This window comes from Hyperoodon ampullatus, assembly GCF_949752795.1.
Source record: "Hyperoodon ampullatus genome assembly, chromosome: X".
NCBI classification, from domain to species: domain Eukaryota; kingdom Metazoa; phylum Chordata; class Mammalia; order Artiodactyla; family Ziphiidae; genus Hyperoodon; species Hyperoodon ampullatus.
In genome coordinates, this window is record NC_136913.1 from 30,421,153 (window position 1) to 30,446,225 (window position 25,073).

Below are 25,073 nucleotides of genomic sequence, written 5' to 3' on the forward strand. Positions count from 1 at the left end.
TTTATCTGGGTGTGGAACAATTGGGTATGCGACGTCTTCAAGCTGTAATTATGATTTGTGTACTTTTCAGAGTACTCCAATTAAAAGAACTGTGCCATAGTATAAAGTTTAGATTTTTTTCAGAGACCAACAGGGTCAGAATTCTCTTTAGATCATATGAGAACTAACACTTAATATTCATAAAGAATATTATCATTCTAACATACTTGCATATATATTCCCCCTGTAATAATCTTCTCAAGGTCATATAGTAATTTTCTCCTATGAAATTGAGAGATTAGGACAAAGCCCAGGCTGAGGTATCACACAGATCTGGGTACCAGTCCCAGCTCTGCCACTCGCAAACTACATGAACTTGGATTTAGCTTCATTATGCATAGCCTTTTTCACTTGTGAAATAGAGATAGCTTTACATACAAACCATATACAATTCTTGGAAAATAATGAGCATACAAAAGTGCTAATAATTATAATTACTGCTTCATGGGTAACGGTTGTTGACACTTGGCTTAGTGAAATTATTCCTACCACATTTAAAGTTATTTTTATTTTAAACATGCTTTTTATTCACCAAATATAAAATTAGAAACTAGAGAGACATCAAAATATTTTCATCCATATTCTTCTTCATAAATAACCCTTATTTCTTAATTCTATAGGATTTAACATTTCATAGCCTTTTTATTCTACCCTAATTATCCCAAAGGTACGTACTACAAACACTTTTAGTTCCATATCCCATTTGCAAGCCATTATAGACGAGGTGACATTATAGCCTTTCTGAACAATCACTTCTTAGTAGACTATTTTCCTTCCAAACAACAGAGGCATAATCAGGGTGCAGAGATAGCACGAAAAAGGGAGTGGTCATCACTATATAGAAAGACTAGCTTCACAGATGAAAATTTGAACTGAGTTTGCTACATGAAATAGGACTTTTCCAAGCAGACATGATGAAGATGAGTATTCTGAGTGACAGGAATAGCATGTACAAAGACAGTGACACAGTACCAGAAACAGCTTGTAGGAAGAGGATGTAGGTTGAGGGATATGAGGGGTGTAAGAGGAGATAAGTATTGAGAGACAGGTGGGGGGCGTCACTTATTCACTGTGGGCCTAACTGATGAGACTCTCTAGAAGACAGAAAGTTACTTAGGATTTTAGCAGAGGAGAAACTCTATTATATAGGCTCTTGAAATTCCACACTGACTTCAATATGGAGATTGGATTGAAGCGAGAAAAGAATGTAGGCAAGGACTTCCAGGGGTTGAAGATACGGGCTTTACTTTGGAAAACAGTAACAAGAACAAGGATGAAACACTGAATATGAGAGACAGTTAAGCAATGTTGTGAGTGATTACATTAGAGGGCTCACAAGAGATAGGAAAGGGATGTGTCTGGAATGCCTCCAGGTTTCTGGTACAGGCGTCAAGGTGAATGGCGGTGCAATAACAAAAATGGGGGAGTCAGTAAAAGAAGCAAGTTTAGAGGGAAGTAGGACACAGTGAGTTAAGTTTCACCTTGCTGTGTCTGAGGTGCATTTTGAACTTTAAGGGGTATATATCCAGCAGAAAATGGGAGAGAAGAAATTGCACTCAGGAAAAGAGGTATGGGCAGAAGACATACAGGCTTATCAACTTGTGCCTGTTTTGGATAGTACAACCTTCTGAAGTAAAACAGAGAAAAATGTCTTCCTTTTTCAACAAGATAAAACTGCTCACATGTCCCTTATCTATACTTAGGTTTTTCTTAAAATTAAGTAACACCTGGTTCTACAAACATTCTTTACAGGATGTCACAATCCCCGAAAAATTCAGCTAAGATACTAAAAGTGTATTCAAACTATCACAGAACATAAGTATTTGTCTTTATAATCTGGACATTGTGCCACATCCAAGATTGCATTAATTTACTAAGAATCTATATCATCTTGCTTTGATTTAATCTTAAATTTGTGTCCAAGTAACGTCGGTTAGTGTCTCTCTCTCTATTTCTCTCTCTCTCTCTTTCTCTCTCTCCCCCAAATATATATATATATATACATATATATATGTATATATATATATACACATACATCCATATATATAGAGAAAATGTAAATGTATATATGTACATATACATACATTTGTATAAATGGATACTTACATTTATATATAGGTTTATGTTCATATGTATGGATGGGAATTCAGATCTTTATTATCAAAAATTTAATTAACTTAAAGATACTGCTTTTTAAAATTTTTATTTTATTTATTTTTTTATACAGCAGGTTCTTATTAGTCATCAATTTTATACAAATCAGCATATACATGTCAATCCCAATCTCCCAATTCATCACACCACCACCACCACCCCCACCACTTTCCCCCCCGGTGTCCATACGTCTGTTCTGTGTCTCAATTTCTGCCCTGCCAACCAGTTCATCTGTACCATTTTTCTAGGTTCCACATATATGTGTTAATATACGATATTTGTTTTTCTCTTTCTGACTTACTTCACTCTCTATGACAGTCTCTAGATTCATCCACGTCTCTACAAATGACTCAATTTCGTTCATTTTTATGGCTGAGTAATATTCCATTGCATATATGTACCACATCTTCTTTATCCATTCGTCTGCCAATGGGCATTTTGGTTGCTTCCACGACCTGGCTATTGTAAATAGCGCTGCAATGAATATTGGGGTGCATGTGTCTATTTGAATTATGGTTTTCTCTGGGTATATGCCCAGTAGTGGGAATGCTGGGTCATATGGTAGTTCTATTTTTAGTTTTTTAAGGAAACTCCATACTGTTCTCCATAGTGGCTGCATCAATTTACATTCCCACCAACAGTGCAAGAAGGTTCTCTTTTCTCCACACCCTCTCCAGCATTTGTTCTTTGTAGATTTTCTGATGATGCCCATTCTAAGTGGTGTGGGGTGATACCTCATTGTAGTTTTGATTTGCATTTCTCTCATAATTAGTGATGCTGAGCAGCTTTTCATATGCTTCTTGGCCAGCTGTATGTCTTCCTTGGAGAAACATCTATTTAGGTCTTCTGCGCATTTTTGGATTGGGTTTTTTGTTTTTTCAATATTGTGCTGCATGAGCTGTTTATATATTTTAGAGATTAAGCCTTTGTCCGTTGATTCGTTTGCAAATATTTTCTCCCATTCTGAGGGTTATCTTTTTGTCTTGTTTATGGTTTCCTTTGCTGTGCAAGAGCTTTTACGTTTCATTAGGTCCCATTTGTTTATTTTCGTTTTTATTTCCATTACTCTAGGAGGTTGGTCAAAAAAGATGTTGCTGTGATTTATGTCAAAGAGTGTTCTTCCTAAGTTTTCCTCTAAGAGTCTTATAGTGTCCAGTCTTACATTTAGGTCTCTAATCCATTTTGAGTCTATTTTTGTGCATGGTGTTAGGGAGTGTTCTAATTTCTTTCTTTTACATGTAGCTGTCCAGTTTTCCCAGGACCACTTATCGAAGAGACTGTCTTTTCTCCATTGTATATCCTTGCCTCCTTTATCATAGCTAAGTTGACCATAGGTGCATGGGTTTATCTCTGGGTTTTCTATCCTGTTCCATTGATCTATGTTTCTGTTTTTGTGCCAGTACCACATTGTCTTGATTACAGTGGGTTTGTAGTACAGTCTGCAGTCATGGAGTCTGATTCCTCCAGCTCCATTTTTTTCGCTAAAGACTGCTTTGGCTATTCAGGGTCTTTTGGGTCTCCATACAAATTTTAAGACTTTTTGTTCTAGTTCTGTAAAAAATGCCTTTGGTAATTTGACCAGGATTTCACTGAATCTGTAGATTGCTTTGGGTAGGATGGTCATTTTAACAATATTGATTCTTCCAATCCAAGAACATGGTATATCTCTCCATCTGTTTGTATCATATTTAATTTCTTTCATCAGTGTCTTACAGTTTTCTGCATACAGGTGTCTTGTCTCCCTAGGTAGGTTTATTCCTAGATATTTTATTCTTTTTGTTGCAATGGTAAATGAGAGTGTTTCCTTAATTTCTCTTTCAGATTTTTCATCATTAGTGTATAGAAATGCAAGAGATTTCTGTGCATTAATTTTGTATCCTGCAACTTTACCAGATTCACTGATTAGCTCTAGTAGTTTTCTGGTGGCCCCTTAGGATTCTCTATGTATAGTATCATTTCATCTGGAAACAGTGACAGCTTTACTTCTTCTTTTCCAATTTGTATTCCTTTTATTTCTTTTTCTTCTCTGATTGCCGTGGCTAAAACTTCCAAAACTATGTTGAATAATAGTGGTGAGAGTGGACATCCTTGTCTTGCTCCTGATCTTCGAGGAAATGATTACAGTTTTTCACCATTGAGAATAATGTTTGCTGTGGGTTTGCTGTACATGGCCTTTATTATGTTGAGTTAGGTTTTTCCCTCTGTGCCCACTTTCTGGAGAGTTTTAATCATAAATAGGTGTTGAATTTTTTCAAAAGCTTTTTCTGCATCTATTGAGATCATCATATGTTGTTTCTTCTTCAATTTGTTAATTTGGTATATCACCTTGATTGATTTGCATATATTGAAGAATCCTTGCATCCCTGGGATAAATCCCACTTGATCATGGTGTATGATCCTTTTAATGTGCTGTTGGATTCTGTTTTCCAGTATGTTGTTGAGGATTTTTGCATCTGTGTTCATCAGTGATGTTGGTCTGTAGTTTTCTTTCTTTGTGACATCTTTGTCTGGTTTTGGTATCAGGGTGATGGTGGCCTCATAGAATGAGTTTGGGAGTGTTCCTCCCTCTGCTATATTTTGGAAGAGTTTGAGAAGGATAGGTGTTAGTTCTTCTCTAAATGTTTGATAGAATTCGCCTGTGAAGCCATCTGGTCCTGGGCTTTTGTTTGTTCGAAGATTTTTAATCACAGTTTCAATTTCAGTGCTTGTGATTGGTCTGTTTATATTTTCTATTTCTTCCTGGTTCAGTCTCAGAAGGCTGTGCTTTTCTAGGAATTTGTCCATTTCTTCCATGTTATCCATTATATTGACATACAGTAGCATGTAGTAATCTCTCATGATCCTTTGTATTTCTGCAGTGTCAGTTGTTACTTCTCCTTTTTCCTTTCTAATTCTACTGATTTGAGCCTTCTCACTCTTTTTCTTGATGAGTCTGGCTAATGGTTTATCAATTTTGTTTATCTTCTCAAAGAACCAGCTTTTAGTTTTATTGATCTTGGCTATTGTTTTCCTTGTTTCTATTTCATTTGTTTCTGTTCTGGTCTTTATGATTTCTTTCCTTCTGCTAACTTTGGGTTTTGTTTGTTCTTCCTTCTCTAGTTCCTTTAGGTGTAAGGTTAGACTGCTGATTTGAGATTTTTCTCGTTTCTTGAGGTAGTCTTGTATTGCTATAAACTTCCCTCTTAGAACTGCTTTTGCTGCATCCCATAGGTTTTGGATCGTCGTGTTTTGTCATTTGTCCCTAGGTAATTTTTAATTTCCGCCTTGATTTCTTCAATGATCTCTTGGTTATTTAGTAATGTATTGTTTAGATTCCATGTGTTTGTGTTTACGTGTTTTTCCCTGTAAGTGATTTCTAATCTCATAGTCTTGTAGTCAGAAAAGATGCTTGATATGATTTTAATTTTCTTAAATTTACTGAGGCTTGATTTGTGACCCAAGATGTGATCTATCCTGAAGAATGTTCCGTGCGCACTTGAGAAGAAAGTGTAATCTGCTGTTTTTGGATGGAATGTCCTATAAATATCAATTAAATCTATCTGGTCTATTGTGTCCTTTAATGCTTTTGTTTCCTTATTAATTTTCTGTTTGGATGATCTATCTATTGGTGTAAGTGAGGTGTTAAAGTCCCCTACTATTACTGTGTTACTGTCGATTTTCTCTTTCATAGCTGTTAGCAGTTGCCTTATGTATTGAGGTGCTCCTATGTTGGGTACATATATATTTATAATTGTTATATCTTCTTCTTGGATTGATCCCTTGATCATTACGTAGTGCCCTTCCTTGTCTCTTGTAACATTCTTTATTTTAAACTCTATTTTAGCTGATATGAGTATTGCTACTGCAGCTTTCTTTTGATCTCTATTTGCATGGAATATCTTTTTCCATCCCCTCACTTTCAGTCTGTATGTGTCCCTAGGTCTGAAGTGGGTCTCTTGTAGACAGCATATATATATGGGTCTTGTTTTTGTATCCATTCAGTGATTTTGTATCCATTCTTTTGGCTGGAGCATTTAATCCATTCATGTTTAAGGTAATTATTGATATGTGTGTTCCTATTACCATTTTCTTAATTATTATTGGGTTTTTTTGTAGGTCCTTTTCTTCTCTTGTGTTTTCCACTTAGAGAAGTTCCTTTAGCATTTGTTGTAGAGCTGGTTTGGTGGTGGTGAATTCTCTTAGCTTTTGATTGTCTGTAAAGCTTTTGATTTCTCCGTGGAATCGGAATGAGATCCTTGCTGGGTAGAGTATTCTTGGTTGTAGGTTCTTCCCTTTCATCACTTTGAATATGTCCTGCCACTCCCTTCTGGCTTGTAGAGTTTCTGCTGAGAACTCAGCTGTTAACCTATGGGAGTTCCCTTGTATGCTATTTGTCATTTTTCCCTTGCTGCTTTCAATAATTTTGTCTTTAACTTTTTCCAATTTGATTACTATGTGTCTTGGCATGTTTCTCCTTGGGTTTATCCTGTATGGGACTCTCTGCACTTCCTGGATTATGGGTAGCTATTTCCTTTCCCATATTAGGGAAGTTTTCAACTATAATTTCTTCAAATATTTTCTCGGGTCCTTTCTCTCTCTTCTCCTTCTGGGACCCCTACAATGAGAATGTTGTTGTGTTTAATGTTGTCTCAGAGGTCTCTTAGGCTGTCTTCATTTCTCTTCATTCTTTTCTCTTTATTATGTTCCACAGCAGTGAATTCCACCATTCTGTCTTCCACGTCATTTATCCATTCTTCTGCCTCAGTTATTCTGCTATTGATTTCTTCTAGTGTAGTTTTCATTTCAGTTATTGTATTGTTCATCCCTGTTTGTTTGTTCTTTAATTCTTCTATGTCTTTGTTAAACATTTCTTGCATCTTCTCAATCTTTGCCTCCATTCTTTTTCCGAGGTCCTGGATCATCTTCACTATCATTATTCTGAATTCTTTTTCTGGAAGGTTGCCTATCTCTACTTCATTTAGTTGTTTTTCTGGGGTTTTATCTTGTTCCTTTATCTGGTACATAGCCCTCTGCCTTTTCATCTTGTCTTTCTGTGAATGTAGTTTATGTTCCACAGGCTGCAGAATTGTAGTTCTTCTTGCTTCTGCTGTCTTCCCTCTGGTGGATGAGCCTATCTAAGAGGCTTGAGCAAGGTTTTTGATGGGAGGGACTGGTGGTGGGTAGAGCTGGCTGTTGCTCTAGTTGGCAGAAGTCAGTAAAACTTTAAACCACTTGTCTGCTGATGGGTGGGGCTGGGTTCCCTCTCTGTTGGTTCTTTGGCCTGAGGCGACCCAACACTGGAGCCTACCTGGACTCTTTGGTGGGGCTGATGGCAGACTCTGGGAGGGCTCATGCCAAGGAGTACTTCCCAGAACTTCTGCTGCCAGTGACCTTGTCCTCACGGTGAGACACAGCCACCCCCCGCCTCTGCAGAAGACGGTCCAACACTAGCAGGTAGGTCTTGATCAGCCTCCTGTAGGGTCACTGCTCCTTCCCCTGGGTCCCGATATGCAATACTACTTTTTGTGTGCCCTCCAAGAGTGGAGTCTGTGCTTCCCCCAGTCCTGTCAAAGTCCTGCAATCAAATCCCACTAGCCTTCAAAGTCTGATTCTCTAGGAATTCCTCCTCCTGTTGCCGGACCCCCAGGTTGGGAAGCCTGATGTGGCACTCAGAACCTTCACTCCAGTGGGTGGACTTCTGTGGTATAAGTGTTCTCCAGTCTGTGAGTCACCCACCCAGCAGTTATAGGATTTTATTGTGATTGCGCCCCTCCTACCGTCTCATTATGGCTTCTCCTTGGTCTTTGGATGTGGGGTATCTTTTTTGATGAGTTCCAGTTTCTTCCTGTTGATGACTATTCAGCAGTTAGTTGACTCTCAGGCTGAGTTTCACTAACCCCTTCCTTAGGCACCAAGGGCAGGGCTTATTTACAGGCTTAGGAAGGAGTCCCTTGTGTCTTCCTAGAACAAAGTTCAAACTTGCATTTGGCCCTCAAGCAGCAAGCAACCTGTTTTTAAGCCTAAGTCTCGCTTTGCTCTTATCTTCCATCCATTTCTCCATGTGCTCCAGGTGTCGACTTGGCGGCAGCTGCACACGCTCACTCTGGCCGCGGCTCACGATCCCTGCTCTCTGTTAACCTCCCACAGGGGCCAGGTTCAGCTGTGGCGGGCACAGTGCCAGTGGGCAGCTGCGCACCCAGCTTGCTGGCTGCGGGACTCCATACTGCTTTTTTTTAAGCAGTAAAATTTAAAACAGTAAATATGCCTTTTCTGATTTAAAACATGAAAGACAAGTATATGACACTTGTATGTGACACACTAATTTCATAGGACATTGCTATGAAATTTCTAAAGTTATTTGGGAGAGGAACTCATCCATTCACCACTCACATGGTGGTGAAATTTACACAGTGACCCAACTATATCCTCAAATGGCTTCCTGTCCCCAAACTTTCTGACTCTGAAAGTTGAATAAAGGAGTCCAATCATTTTCAGTCCAATAAGAAGGCTCACCTTATCCACAGACATCCCACGAGAGGCTTTGCATAACACGTCAGGGAAATCAAAACATTTAATATTTATTCCATTCCACTGCATCAACCAACTTAATATAGCCACCAAAGAATTTATACCACATAATATTTGCACAAATTGTTTAATGTCATTTGATATCCAGTTGGTTTTCATGTCTTGATTTTAGTGAATGTATCTTAGCTCTTGAGAGACCTTTCTAATCTTTGAAAATTATTCCTTTATTCAATAAAGTTTATTAACTTCATCAGATGAGTAAGAAACTATACATGTGTGCACAGCCTTATGTTTAATAATCTGCTCTAAAAGTGTATTTTCCAGGTTACTCTTCTTCAAAAGAGGATGCTTGTATGTATCCATTCTTTTGATATACCTTTAATTCTCCAAAATTTTAGACAGTAATGTTAAGATTAACATCATTCAACAAAATAATCCAAACACTTTTTCTATGCCAGAAACTCTCAGGGGTCTGTGGCCTTAGACATCTTTAATACATCTAGTTGTACTCTCAAGTGTTAACTTGTATAGAAGAACACATCTAAAAATGGGATTTTAATAGCTCTACCTTTTATTTGGAAAATGTTTTAATTAGAGCATCTTCTGTAAGAGCTATGGGCCTAACCAGGTTCTTTCTTTTTTTTTTTTAACTAGAAACAGCTGTCTCCCTAGAACAACAGGCTTTATGTTCTATAGTCTTTTTCAGTTTCCAATGCAAAAGGCCAATAGGACCTGTGTCTCCAAAACACCTCCCTTATCTTGTTTTAGTTTTTGCTCAAATGCCACCTTCTCAACATAATTCTTCCTTGACTGTTTCATGTAAAACTGCTTCCTTCTCCAGTCTATTTTTTCCTTATAGTTCTTAGCACCTTCTTCATAGTATAAAGCTTGCTTATTTATTCTGATGCTTGCTTCGAATGTAAGCTTCATAGAGGAACAATTTATGTTTTGTCCATACTTAACCTCAAAGCTTAGACTTTTGGCTGTCACCTAGTAGGCACTCAATACATATTTGTCAAATGAATGAATAAATATGGTCCTTCTATCTGGAACACTTTCCTGTTCTTTACTGTTGCCTAATTAATTTCTACTAAATCTTCAGATCTCACTTAAGGCCACTTAGGTAGGCCTTTCCTTACCTTCTAGAGAAAGGTGAGTCATCTAGTAATACATATATCTGTCACACTGAACTCATCATGGCCATAAATTTACACTTAATTGCATTTAATTAGTGCAGGTCCAGGAGGGCAGGTGCCATGACTGTTGCCCCCACCCATCCCCACTATGGAAGTCCCAGTCGCCATCCTGGCACAGAGCTGCTGCTCAATACATGTTTGTTGACTCAAGAATTATGGTAGAGTTTAGTATCACACACTAATTCTAGCTACCCACCAAGCCTCCGCTAGCACCACTCTTCTGAACCTCAATCTGTAGCTAAACTGGCCCTTTTTCAGTCCCTTGGGGGTGTTATGCTCACTTGATACATTGTTTCCCCTTCCTGGAAACTGCATGTACCTCCACCAATCTCCTTATACACACACTTCATATAGTTCCCTCCAATGTGTCCTTTAGATCATAGTTTAAACATTACTTTACTAGGAAATCATTTCATGCCTTCAAGCTTCAGCTTATGTCAGACTAATTTGTTGCCACAAAACTTTGTTCCTTTCCTTCATACAAATAAGTTATGTTCATTTTAAATATTTGCTCATTTTTAAAAATATTTAATTAATGCTTATTTCCTCTGTTAGATTGCAAGTACCAAGAGAGCAACTGCCACACCTACCATGGCGACCACGGGTGACAAGGAATCAGCATTTGAATTCAAAGAGGGAGCCTGAGAAATGGCTACCACTGTTTTGAGGTTCCAAGGAAGGCAGCATGCTTACAAATTACTCATTTCTGACCCAGGAAGGTAGAACAAATTCTCTTTTGGTTCACTGTTTTACCTCTGTTACCCAGCAAAATCCCTATGACATAGTAAGAACATTACAAGTACTCATAGAAAAAAATGAAAGAGGCATGGTAATATATTCCATGACTGAAGACTCCACATAAATTATGCAAAGTAGTTTTTTAGCCAAGCTATTTCTCAACAAAATTAGTTAACTGGCATCACTGCTTACAAATCGGGTTCTCTGTGTACTGATATCATAGAAACCTCCAAAGTTAAGGACAAGTTTCTGACCTGTGGTGACATTGCTGAAGGACAAGCTGAATCTCTGAGAGAATCAAATTAATTTACAAGAGACTGCACTTTTCAGAATATTATCCTTCGTAAGTCATGCCATCTTTCAGAATCCCTAAGCATATGTTCTGACCTAACTTTCTTTTTCTTCAAACCTTTTAAAAAGAAGACTTCTAGAAGTCTTTTAAAGTTAGAGAAAATCTAACTTATAATAGAGTTCAAAGAACTAAGTCAATACATGTAAAGATATTCCATGAGGAGTATTTTTAGAGTTCTAACTCAAGATGGTAAGAACATCTCTCTCTCTCTCTCTCTCTGTTACTGAATTAAATCAAAGACTATCTTTCCTAGTTTTCCCCTATCTGTACCTCTTTACTAAAGACAACTGGGTATCAATTTTGAGGCTCTGGTACTTCAGCAAGTTGGAGAGAAATGGATTAAGGCATTGTGGTGACATGGGAGGCCATGGAGGAGAAAGAAGGTATGGGGTGAGTATTCAACACTAACAGGTCTTCAGGAATCAGCTATGGATGACCAGACCTTGCTTCAACAAAAGCTCTACAGCATTCTTCTCAGGTTCCTGCCAGTTTTTTTTTCTCCTTTTGTATTGAGTCCATATACCTTTTTCTCTTTCCTAAAATTCTTCCTATTACTTCTAATAGAATTCCTCAGGGCCCAGTATGAAACATGATAGCTCAGTCTCTGAAGCATACATGGAATTCTTGTCACATGCAGAGGATATCTGGGTTGCTGTTTAAGTGACTCCTCTAATGTATTTGTTTATCTGTCTTTTTATTCTTTATTATTTCTTCTCTCCTCCTCTTTTTCTACCAACTTCTCTACCTCTTCTCTTTCTTTATAAAAATTAAACTAGTTAAGACAAGATTATATTACTCGTAAAGAACCTAAGAAAGAATCATCAAAATTCCAAAGTCAAATGAGAGTCCAGCATCCCAGGGCGATTCCAACCAATAGTTAAATAAGGCATAGAATTCAAGCATGGATTCCTCTGGGACTGATGGAATAGGAAGAAAGAAAGGCTAAAGCGGGGGCCTTCTCACCACTTAAGTCCTTTAACTCTGCTCTTTTAGATACTAGTCTAGATTATCTAAAAGTCAGGTAACAGTAACAGAAATGAGGGTATCAAAAGAGGAAAGGGGGTCGAGGGGAAAAGAGGAGGCTGGGAGGCTACGGTCAACACTAATTAAGGGGGGAGGCAATCATATACAAATGTGGACTGAGTTTGTGTGAACTGGGAATAGCCAATACATGTGCAGCTATCTTAGTAGATGTTTCTGGGTCAAAGAAATAAAGACAGAAAATTAGGTAAAAAATGAAAGCAAATAGGATAATAAATATAGAAAAGCTTAGGGCCACCACTCTTAATTCATCCTACCTAAGATCTAACCCAGTCACCATCTGTGAATGCTATGGACTGTTTTTCAAGGTGGCCTAGTCCCACAGGCATCACCTTGGAATAATTATATTCTAAAGCTACTTGTATTAGGTCTTGTGGTACCAAAGTGACTGTTTTTCAGTTGTTATTTTAACTGGAAATACTCTATGACTTAGAAAAGTTTCTGCCTTAATTTTTTTTAACCAGTCACCCTTCTAAACTCTGCCTCCCAGCCTTCTTTTATCTTTTCTGAAAATTTCTGAGAAACACTGAATATTAGATTTTTACCCATCTGTAAATAGTCACAACACTATTGTATCAGAACTATGGAATTCCGTAAAATGGGTGTAGCAGTGGCCTGTAAGTCCTTTAGCCAGTCGTGTGTGTGTGTCTGTGTACAACAAATCTGATCATATATGCAATGATACATTATAATATTGGGTGTCATAAACCTTTTTAGATCTGTAATCCCTGCAATTTCATTAAAACAAGCAATTAACATGAATCACTAGTATATATTAAGTGCTCAACTGTAGCAGTTCAACAGTTTTGTCTTTTTCATTTAATGATGGAAAGTGAGATAATATTGTTGGAGATTGGCAGTCTAAAACAGTAACCTTAGGAAATGGCATTTCACTGGGATAAAAAAAAACACAATTCACACAAAAAGAGAAAAAAAACAGAGATAAGGCTTTTTTATAAGTTAGGTAAGAGAAACTAGGTTTAGAAAAACCTTGGGCTTATAAAGCTATTTAAACCCACGTTGATTGGATCCTCAGATGTGTTAGACTATTGGCTCCTAACTATCACAAAGGAAAGGCAAGCATGTAGTGGATACAATGAATGCCTCAAATATAATCTGTGGTTGGGTAAATATGTGAATGTATGTGTCACATTCAGAACAATAAACTGTTGTTACTTTCCCTTAATGTTGATGTTTTGGTATATGTATATATGCTTTGTTGAAATTAAAAAAAAACTTACAACAAAACTTTATCCTTTCCAGTTAGGAAGTAAATATGAGAATATGAAAATATCCACATTATCCTTTATTAATATATACTAGTTATGTTTCCAAGGACACAATTACTATGAGTAGATTGAACGAGGGATTGAAAGGCTAAGTATCTCCTACAACAAAACTTCCATGACTTAAGCATCCTGCTATGTCCTCATCGAGACTACAACTGAAGGCTTCCAGGAAAAAATATACTGAAGGTGTTAAATTTTTTCTTATTTGACTGAATGTGATCCTTTTTGTGTTTTTTTACCTTTGTCCTCTCTTAGACTGTAGGTTTGAAGAGAGCATAAATAATATTCCTCTGAACAGTTATCTAATGCATGCTATTCAACTATAATTAAAAAACAGATCTGCATTTATATATTTCCCCAAAGGCCAGGAAGCTAGTGTGAGCAGTGTATAATGAAGAGGAATTATGCACAAACATCCCACAAATGGGACATAATTTGAATTAGTTTAAATGAATACATTGCATTCTAAATATCTGTAATATACAAATTACATTTTAAATTTTCTAAATATTTTCTGAATTTCAATTAATTATTTTGAATGACATATTTAGTGTATTAAAGAAAATACTCTGACCTTAAGTTGTTTTTCCAAAGCAGCAGTTGCATGATCGCCACTAGATTCATCAACCACCACCACCATGTGCGTGAGAGAATTCACCCTGACTTGTTCCTGTTCCAGGTCTTCTTGAAGCACCTGAAAGGTAAGTTTTTTTAAAAAGGAAATTAAAATAATAGTCTCCTGCTCTGTATGCCAGAAACATTTCTTCCCAAATGAGTGTGATTTATTTCTGCCATGTTTTGGGTAATACAATTTTTTATTAGACCGGAATCATTTCAAGCAAATTTTCTGCTATGGTGCTCAGCAAAATTTGCACGTTTTTGTCAATTGAATGTGAAAGTATACAGAGAGAAAGCATCTGTTGAGAAAGGCATACAAAGATATGCTGCCTGTTACCCCACTTCATCTCACTTTTTCAAGGACTTTTCTCCTAAAATACCTGGCCACCTCAAGCATCTGCAATGTCTCCTTCTCTACAGTTCTCCATTATCAACCAAAACAAAACAAAACAAACTCTTGACCCAAAAAAAACCCTCCCGCTACTGCCTCATTATGTGTTCCTCTTCACTAAAAAATATTTTGTTTTCTACATTACTCTTTCTACTTCCTTACTCTACTATTCCCTTTACCCACTATCCCATTAAAACATCTCTTGTAAAGGGTGCCATCAACCTCCAGGTTCCCAAATCCAATACCCATTTTTTGATAGCATCTTACTTGACATTTTGATTACTAACCTAATTAACCACTCCTTCATTCTTGATCCTCTCTTCTCTCTTCTTGAGCTTCATGTACCACCCTTGCCTGATTATCCTCCTACCTCACTAAGATTCAGCTCCTTTGCTGGCTGGTTCCTTCTCCTCTGCTCAACTATAAATCAGATGACATTCCTCTGGATAAAAACCAATGGAGTCCCATCACACAAAGAGGAAAAATCCAAATCCTTGAACCTGAAATCCTTATATGATCTAGCACCTTCCTGCCTCTCTAATCTAACTGCATACCATTCTTGCCCTCTGACACTATGTTTCAGTCATACTTGCCTTCTCTCTCTTCCACACTGTGTCAAGCTATTTGCTCTACCCCAATTGCTCTTCCTCTGTATCTTTAAATAATCTCTCATTCTTATCATTCAGGACTCAGTTTAAGTGTCACCTGCACAGAGAGGCTTTTCATGAAGATGCTATCTAAATTTGCTTCTTAGTTACTATTTCTATAACTTTTTAAACATAACATTTTCACGCTCAGATTTTTCTTATGTATTAGTTTAGTCATTTGTTGTTTGTCTTTACTTACTGGAATATAAGATCCACTAGAACAGAGATGCCCCCTGTGCTTCTCACTACATATTCCAAGCAACTAAAGATAAACAAACTCTTGTTAAATGAATATCACCATGTGGAGGGGTGAGGGCAATATTCACAGATGAGTTTGGCCCTTCCTGACTGCATAAAGATTACAATCTAATGGGTGAGATTCTTTTTTTAAGTGTAATTACAATTATACTATCAAGCACATATAACCCAAAACAGTATTCCAATCTTTTAAAAATCACAGTGTATAGATTTTTTGTAAAGATAAACAGGGGTAAACAGAGGAATAAACAGACAGTAAACAGAGGAGGACTAAACAGAGGAGGCTGCTCTAGATCCAAGACACCCTGCTTGGGAGATCCAGTTCCTCCAGGACCTTATCACACTACACTAATTATTACCTGGAAATCCCTAAATGAGTATGTAAAATTCCTAGTCATCTAGTCTGCCTCTTAGAACATGTTATTATATAATACAAGAATGAAGAAGCAGGTTTGGGACGAAGCCTGTTACTTTCTAGAAAACCTGGAATCCCTACTTGTGAAACAATGATGCCTGGCACCTATCAGACTAGCTCTTAGTTATTCGAACCCTATGGCAGGCGTAAGGGAACCTATTAGAATTAGCTACATCACAAACTCAAATGTTTGAGCATTTTTATCCTAGGACTTTTATTTTTCAAGTCTCAACATTTTAGAGCACTATATAAAATCACTTACTTTTACTTCCTCTCTCCAGATTTTCACAGTACATTTTCAAGTGAAGCAATTTAAAATAAAATGACTATGCATCTATTTTGTGTGTGGAGTCTATACTGCCTATCACACCTTTGACATTCCAGAGCTTACACTGGTTAATAAAACTCTTTCTGCCATGAGGCTGAAAATGGAAACATTAACATTCAGAGTTGCCCTTGAAAGTCATGTTAAGTCTGTGTTTTCTGAGTTATATAAGCTAGGACTGGGAACATTTCAAATGTGTCAGCCAGGAATTTTAAAAATAATAATTAAAAGGTGGCCAATATATCATAAATTGGTTTAATTTGGCCAATTCTTTTTTCCTATCACTCAAGTATGAGAGTATATTTAATTACATATATTAAAGACAATTAGGAAATAATGCTATACTATTCACATTTTTAACATTTTTATTGTTTTCATATATTTTAGTAAACGAAACAGAAAATCATTGTTTGAGCCATGAGGTACTTATTTTGAAACTCAGGCTGCATCTTTCTAAAGCATATGTGATCAAATATACTAGTTATTTTCTCCAGTACTTAGATTTCTGATTTTGTTTTGCTTATCTATTTGTTCTATAATCAGAAATTATATTCTTGCCATAGTGATCAAGGGTTTACATGTTATGCTTTTGCTGACATGCTAACACAAGGTACCACTAAAGTTAGCTGTGAGTTAATAGCTTTAAAATCAAACATGAGAACCATCTGAACTTACAGTTAGTAGAGGTAAATAAAGGAATATGGGAAAGGTTCTCAACAGTGGATGAAAATCTCGAAGAATGCATAGCACTGCAGTAAATTAGCATATGCTCTATTTGATTTCATTTCCAGTATCTCCTTTTCTCTTCTATGACTTTTTCAAATTATATCGTTTTATTTTACTCCTAATCAGGGATTAAAACAGAAAAGCTTAGGGCTTCCCTGGTGGCGCAGTGGTTGAGAGTCCGCCTGCCGATGCAGGGGACACGGGTTCGTGCCCCGGTCCAGGAGGATCCCACGTGCCGCGGAGCGGCTGGGCCCGTGAGCCATGGCCGCTGAGCCTGCGTGTCCGGACCCTGTGCTCCACAACGGGAGAGGCCACAACAGTGAGAGGCCCGCGTACCGCAAAAAAAAAAACAAAAAAAAAAAACAAAAAAAAACAAAACAGAAAAGCTTAAACTGACCTTTCTAAGCATACTCAATAGCTGCAAGACAGACCTACTGCAACACTGTAATCGTTTCCTATTTTCCCAGACCTCAGCTCCAAAAATAAATATTAATGAATATCACGGTATTAGCTAATCCCCTTATTATTTGCAAAAGACAAAAGACCATAGAATATCCAATGTCCAGAATTCATTTTTTAAAAATGAAGTTGATTCTTAGAATTAGCAAAAATGCCATACAGAAAATGGTTAGCTTAAAAAGTTAAAACTTTTTGCCAACCTATTATGTATCCATGAATAAGGGCCTTGATCATTGGTATAAAGTACACCCTCCTGCTTCCCTCTTTGAGAAAACATGGATTCTCAAGGCAACTAATTTTTAACGTACATTAGAGTTTTTAAAGCTATTTTACAATTAATTTTTAATTAAATATTTACTTCTTATGGATTTGAATTTCTCATAGCTGGATTTATACAATGGAGATTTACAGTTGATTTGCTAATTAAACTGAAATATGAGCCAAATTATTCCAAATACAGATGTATCCTCAGAGAAATACACTAAAATTTTTGCCTATCAGAAGAGAATGTCTTCAGGTTAAAATACTGTAATATATGATTGTTAAAGTCTGTTTTTCTTTATTAAAAGAATATAAATTATTTACACAGAGATACCTACTAGGTATTTTATTATGTATTTCTTGCCAGTATTTTTCTTAGAGTAATGCATTTGTTACACTTATCAAATTTAAAAAAATCTATCATGCTCCTAATTAAATTTCTATACCATTATTAGATACAAATGTCAGCAATGTTTGTTTTTTAATGTCAACTAACAATCCTTTTTTTCCTTATGACAAGAAAAAAGGCCAACAGTGATATTTAACATTAAAAATGCTTAGATTTGACCAACTTAGATTTTGTTATACCTCTGTATAACAAATAATTCTATTTCTTATAAATTATTCTCTAGTTAAAGAATCTGACCAAATTTGTTGTTCCCTTAGTACATATTCACATCTTATGATTTAAATATGACTTCTATTTCCTTCAAATGTTTCAGTGGTACCGAATTCTTGCTCTGACCCATGTCAAGTTGGTCTTCAAAATCTGGCTTAGGACAACCACTGAAGAGTCACTTCAATGTTTACTTCAGACTTATGCTATTTTATCCTTTCTTAGCATACATGTGAAATACTGTTTGGAAAATAAAGGCATGGACATATGTAAGGCTAGGTAATTATTAGATTTGACACTTAGAGGTGAAGAACAACAATTAATAGAAAGGTAGAGTAATAGAAAACAAAAACAATGTTGGATCTCCAGTAAGTTCTATAGGAGGGTATACAATACTTCCCTTGGTCAGAGTATATGCTCAACAACATGAAGCAGGAAAGGACTGTGGTTGCCTATATGCATAGTTTATCACTCCTTCTACTTCAATGATTAACCAACAGGAAATTACCAACACTTGCAGGTCCTACACACACACACACACACACACACACACACACACACACACACACACACACACCTAGAAACAACACAGATCATGGGTTATGCATGGATTCTAAGGCCATCTACTCCCACATCACTTTAAATTAATATAATTAAAATATGCTTAGTAAACTACTAAGTTTAAGTGATTTATAGTTTTTAGCTTAGCCAAATAAATGTACACAAAAGGAAAGACTGATGAGAACAAAACTTGAATTGAATATAAAATGTGCAAAAATTTTAAGAAACCAGAAGAGTTTCTACAAACATGGAATACGTCTAACATTTAGGAAAGTACTATCTTAGAAAATCCAGCTCAGGAACCAAAAAATCCCTAGATACTCATGAACAATTAGCTAATGCAATACATCTGGATGTGAATTGAATTTATTTTCAAATAAAAGCATCCCAGGCAAATCAGAAAACTTTATGATTTCTTAGGAAATGATGGGGGGGGTAGGCAGTATATCATTCTCGTTACTTTTTCTCTTATGGTCACTTTTACGTCCTTCTTTCCATCACCTCTGCACTGGGCTAGGCTCTGTATTCCTTATTCTATCTATTCCATGAATGAAATGATCTGGAAATGACTTGCCATTTTATTTTCAGTCCAATATTCACTTTACTAAGCCTGACTGGTCACAGTACTGTCTAGTTCCCCATGAGGATGTATTTATAGTATGTACTTTTGTTATAAATTTGCTAAATATTTTAAATAGGCTTCCTCAACAGGCTCTCCTAGAAGAGCTTTTATTTTGATACCCACTTACTTAAACATTCTTGCATAGGTATCTTAGTCTTTATAGCAAACCCATTTTTTTAACCTTTTTGTTAAAAATAAATGTTTGTTTCCTCTAAATCCTAAGCTACCAAAGGTGGGGGGGACCTAAAGACCATTTCTATGATGTTTTAAAGATTTTAAAAGCACCCAATGCTTACCAATCCCAGGAAGGGGGCTCAGTAAATGTGGAAAACTGTTTTAAAAACAGAGCTGACCATTAATGTACCCCTACATCTTTCCAAATATAAGTAGAAAAGGACATAGTATGGATGATAGAATGACAACAATATGTGCGTGTTTAAAGGTGTGGGATCTAACGTCAGATTTTCTGAGTTTGATTCCTGCATGTATTGCTAACCAGCTATGTGACCTTGTGAAACTTTCCAACCACACCAAGCCTCAGCTTCCTAATTTTCAAAATTGGGATAATAAGAGTACCTACTTCATTAGATGGTTAGGAAGAATGAATAAGCTACAATTGGTTAGCACCTTGCCTGGTACACAATAAATACTAACAGCTAGTTAGTTCTAAAAACTCATATTTAGGCACATTCAGAACAAAGACTTTAAACCATACTGCAAGAACCCAATATTCACCTAATTCACCCTCATCTTATTCATGCTGTCATCATCTTCCAATAAGCATTCTATGTACAGAAATGGAATGTGGTTTTGGAAATCCAAGAAAAGAATGGCTGAAGTTACAGTAAAGCTTTAGGATCTGAAGAAATATATAATACATTTTAAATCCTTAAATAAGACTTTAACTTCCAAATTATTTACATGAGATTAATAACAGTAGCTTTAAACTAATTGATCAAGTGGTCTCATACGTTGCTGAAAAATTACCATGGTCAGAGGAGCTATTTCATGGAGTGAGGAAATATTTCATGAGTGATAGATCCTAATCATTGAATAATAACCCTCAATTCTCCTAACTTTCCTCCTCCCTCTACAATCCATGCATGCATGCATCTATCCATACATCCTACATATAGTTATATCATTGAAATCAGAAATTAAAGTGAACACCAAGAAAATCTAATAAATAATTACAAAATGTCATTAGCCTAAAAATAATTATTGAAAAAGAAGAGAACAGGATTATTGGGAGAGAGGGATGGGGTGGAAGGTTTCAAGTGTACCACAGGGAAGTTATCTGCATTGACTGGCTAGTATGTAGATGTAACATTCAATTCTACTGATTATCTTCCAGTTCAAACATTACCGCCATTCTCATGATGAGCCCATTTTCTTCAATATTCCCTTTCTAGTCCCTTTTTCCTTAATTTTAAAGAAAGAGCTTCAGGATTAATGCTGAAAAATCACTTCCTTAAGCATCTTGACTCTGAGCATTTCATACACAGCCACTACTAATGTGTTCTCTTTCCCTACTGCGTATTCTAAGTTTGAGGACTTGTATGCACCCAGTCTCTCCATCTTTTCCATCTAGATATTCCCAAGCCTGAGGGACCGAGTGCCATACTTCTCTAATCTCTTTGCTACTCTCTGCATTTGCTCTAGCCTCTAGGATCGCCACTGCAATCAAAGTTACTGGAATCTCAGAACAGACGAAAAGAGTCTGGGTTCAAAGGCAGAGAGGTCAAGACGACAAGCTCAAGTCTACAAAGTACTATTTAAGTTACCTTAGGCAACTCAACCTCTCTGAATACATTTATTTATCCACAAATTAGGGATTTAAATCCCTCCAGGACAGGTTTAGTACTAGAATGAAATGAGATAGTACATTAGAATCAGTGACTGCAGTACTTAGTAGAATTGATAAATAGTGAAGAAATGCTTATTTTCTTCTATTTCTGACATCATCGCCTTATCATTTTGTTCTTACACTAAGATGCATGGAAATAGCTCCTCTGGGCATCAGTATTTATTCCCAGTACCCTTGATAATTATATTACGTATCTTTAATTACTAAATATTCTCAGTGTGCTGGAACAATAGAACATCATGTAAAAATATATTCTTCAGTAGTTTTCTCATTCTCACTAGATATGACCTAGATCTTTGTTAATGGAATATTAAATATTATCCAGTATAAATTATCTCTGAAAAATGTAGTTCCACTGAGTAACAGAGTACTACCAGTTGTACTACTAGAAATCATTCTGTTCATAACAGAAATATTAAACATAAAATAATATGGCTTCCCTGGTGGCACAGTGGTAGAGAGTCCGCCTGCCGATGCAGGGGACACGGGTTCGTGCCCTGGTCCAGGAAGATCCCACATGCAGTGGAGCGGCTGGGCCCGTGAGCCATGGCCAATGAGCCTGCGTGTCCGGAGCCTGTGCTCCGCAGTGGGAGGGGCCACACAGTGAGAGGCCCGCGTACGGCAAAAAAAAAAACAAAAAACATAAAATAATAGTATACTGTAGTTAACAATTTTATATTCCTTAGAAATATACATAATGAAATATTCAACATTACTTTTACATGAAATTAGATTTATGGTCATGCATTTTGTTATAAGATACATGAACTTATTTTTCAAGACAAAATATTTTCTTAAAATTCATATTATCATATCAGTTGTAGCTTTCTTGTGAAGAATTTTCCCCTAAAATGCATTCTAAAATGTTTTATATACTTAAATAATTCCTTTACATTATTAATGCTGAATTACCTATGGAAGGAAACTGAAATTAATTTGTATTGGTTCCGGAAAATAAAGATACTTTAGCTGAGACCAACTCGATTAAGTGAGAGATAGGGTCTTTTTCTTTCCTTCTTGTTTTACCCTCCCCAGAGGGCAGAAAACTTCTAATAAATAAGCATTATAGGAGAAATTAAGTATAAAAAATAAACTGGGTATCTCTAAGATGAGGGGGTCTTGGATAATTACATTTTAGTAGATGTACTGATGTACTTTAAAACAGGGCTGTAACATTTTGAGCCATGTTACTGAATCAGTGCTCAATAGTTGCTAATTAGTCACCTGTTAGCTGGAATCACTTGATCTGTGAAAATAAGGACATGGGTATGGATTGCATTATTATTTTTTAATTAAATTAAATTAATGGCATTATCTAATATGAGAAGTTATCCTTGGAATCTGCTGCTTTTTTGTAGTATGTTGATGGGAAATTAGAAGTCTTCTCAACTAGATTAAAAAAAATTAAAACTGAGTATCATGCATACACTACTCTGTAGACCATAAAGCATAATATTGTCCCTTTTTACATTAACTTGCCACTTCTTTATGCCCAAAAAATTTTATTACCATACAAATCAACTTTGTTTGAGTAAAAGTCATGTCTTATATAATAATAACAGCTAAGATAATTTATATAATTCTGGGTATCAAGTATTATTCTAAGTGCTTTTTAGGTAATTATGTAGTAAATATTTTTATCAACCCTATAAGATAGGTATCATCATCATCATCATCATCACCACCCTGATTTCATACTTGGAGAAACTGAGGCACAAAATGCTTAAGCAACTTTTGCAAAGTCAGTCAGCTGACAAATGATAGAGCTATATTTTGAACCTAGGCAGTCTGGCTTCTGAATCTGTGATATACTGCCTCTCATATAAGAGATATTAATATAGCTCATATAAGCATAAGAGATAGATATATGTTTCTTATAACTCATAAGGCACATGAATAGAAACTTAAAAACTCCTGTGTGTAAGTGTATGCGTTTGTGTGTGTACTCAGTTGAGTATCAGGTTTTACCCCTCTAGTGATACTTGAATTCAATCTATTACATTTGAAAAACTACTATCACAAAGCTTGCTTTAAAAACACACACACAATAGTTAGGTCGTCCTATATGCTCTTACTGTTTGAAAGTAATGTTAACATTGGTATGTCTTAGTGACAAATGCTAATCACAAAAATTGTGTTTAATATAAGGTTTTGAGTATTAAAAGGAAGTTCAAGTTACTTTTATCTAAATGGCTTAGTTTCTTTATATATTACATTTTTTTTCTCTCATGAATCTTTCCTATTTGGATATTCTCTCTTGAAACCTGTTCATCATAATGCTGTCTATTGGTATGATCATGCCATCTCCCACCTAGAGGATGCATGCTTTTCTCCCATGGTTCTTATTCACTGCCCCTTGAAGGTCAAGTAAGGTCCATATGGAAACCAAAGAAAGAGACAGAATAACATTTCTAGGCCTTCTCTCTCCTTTCTAAGTAAAAATCTCAAAAGAAAGGTTAAGTTGTAAGCCCAGCTTAAAGGGGCAAGCAAGACCTGATCAAGCCTAAGACTGAGGCCATAAGGGCAAAAAAGAGTCCTTATAATTTACAGGAAGTTCAACCTAACTCACAAGTTCAACCTAACTCACACAAATTTAAAAACAAAGTTGCAGAATTACAGACACTATAGCTTCTTTGGCTGGTTCACTGTGCACATATTCCTCATGAATTGGCCATCTGTGGTAGGTAGCCAGTTGAGGATTTGATTCCATTGAATGGTTTTCCTTTTCCGCATAACCAAGGCTCACATGCTTGATTTCTATGGACAAACACAAGTATGACTGTTGGTAGCATTTTCTGTGACATTTATAAAAAGATGCCAGGGTTATAACCATTAAGATATTTGAACAGAGAATGAAACAGGGAGAGAGGAATGAAAAAAAGCCAGAGTTAGTGAGAGGGCACCAGAGATAATATCTCCATGTAAGTTGCTTTAAAGATGTATTCCTTCTTCACCTATATGAGTTGTTTTCTTGACCCAACTCACAATGTTTTTTACTGTTTATTTAAATTGTAAGTTTCATGTCTCTGTCAGAGTGGAAGCAATGATGAAGCTTTTGTGTGTGATAGAAGTAGTCAGAATTATTAAAAGCATTTGATACAAAAACCATTTACTGAGCATCAGTTATGTGCTAAATACTTGGCTAGACATTGGGAAACACACAAGAGGCCTCTCTGGTTCTCTGGCTGCAGCATAGTATATATATATATTTTTTACCAATTATATTGTTTACCTTTACTGCCATAGCCATCAAACATTCATTAAGCACTTATGGGGGCAAAAAATAGGAAATAAAATGGAATTTCATAGCAGTAACTAATAACATGTACTTTTAATCTTGCTAAAGATGTAAGAGAGCTTATTAGTCACTAAAAGCACTACATGATTCTATGGCATTCTTAGGCTTTTCAGAATCACTCATGCTCCTCCCAATTACTGCATTTCTCTCTTAGTATTGCCTATATTTTAGAAATCCAACTTTGGCCTCCCAATTGCCCAGTCTCAGAAACTATTATTTTGAACTCTGTGATAATTCCCTAAATCTAGTCTCTTTGGTTCTGCTGTTGATTTTCAAAACATTTTTTAAACAATTTTCATTGACATTGCTTTGATTCAGACTCTATATACTTTATGCAGTATCTTCCTAACATATTCTGGCCTCCTGTTCATCTGTGTTCTAGTTTATCTTACAAGATATGTCTTCCTAAAATATAAGATAAACTTTCCTAAATTGCCACTCTCCTCAGTTTCATTTATCATCAGTAATGGCTCCCTATTGCCCACAGACTAGCTCTAAGTGCTTGTCTTGAGATCAAGACCCTCCAGGATCAGGCTGTGGTCCTCCAGCAGTGAGCAGAGTGCAGCACATAACCTAGGCAAGTGACATACCTTCTATTGCCCCACCTCATTTCCTTTGCCCAACAAATCACTGTTTCTCAAGCCATCTGACATATTATGCCTTGTATAATGGTCACTTGTTTTCTGTGTCATT

At 36.3% G+C, this 25,073-nt stretch overlaps 1 protein-coding gene across 3 annotated transcripts in view; it reads right to left on the minus strand.

The window, feature by feature from the left end:
* DMD (dystrophin) overlaps positions 1-25,073 on the minus strand; it is a gene marked incomplete at both ends in the record, with an annotated part of 2,093,893 nt that overhangs the window by 1,449,084 nt on the left and 619,736 nt on the right. For all 3 annotated transcript variants that reach the window (XM_079728248.1, XM_079728247.1, XM_079728246.1), the window contains one exon: positions 13,891-14,010. In XM_079728248.1, coding sequence (XP_079584374.1) covers positions 13,891-14,010 — 120 coding nt within the window. The remainder of the gene's footprint in view (positions 1-13,890; positions 14,011-25,073) is intronic.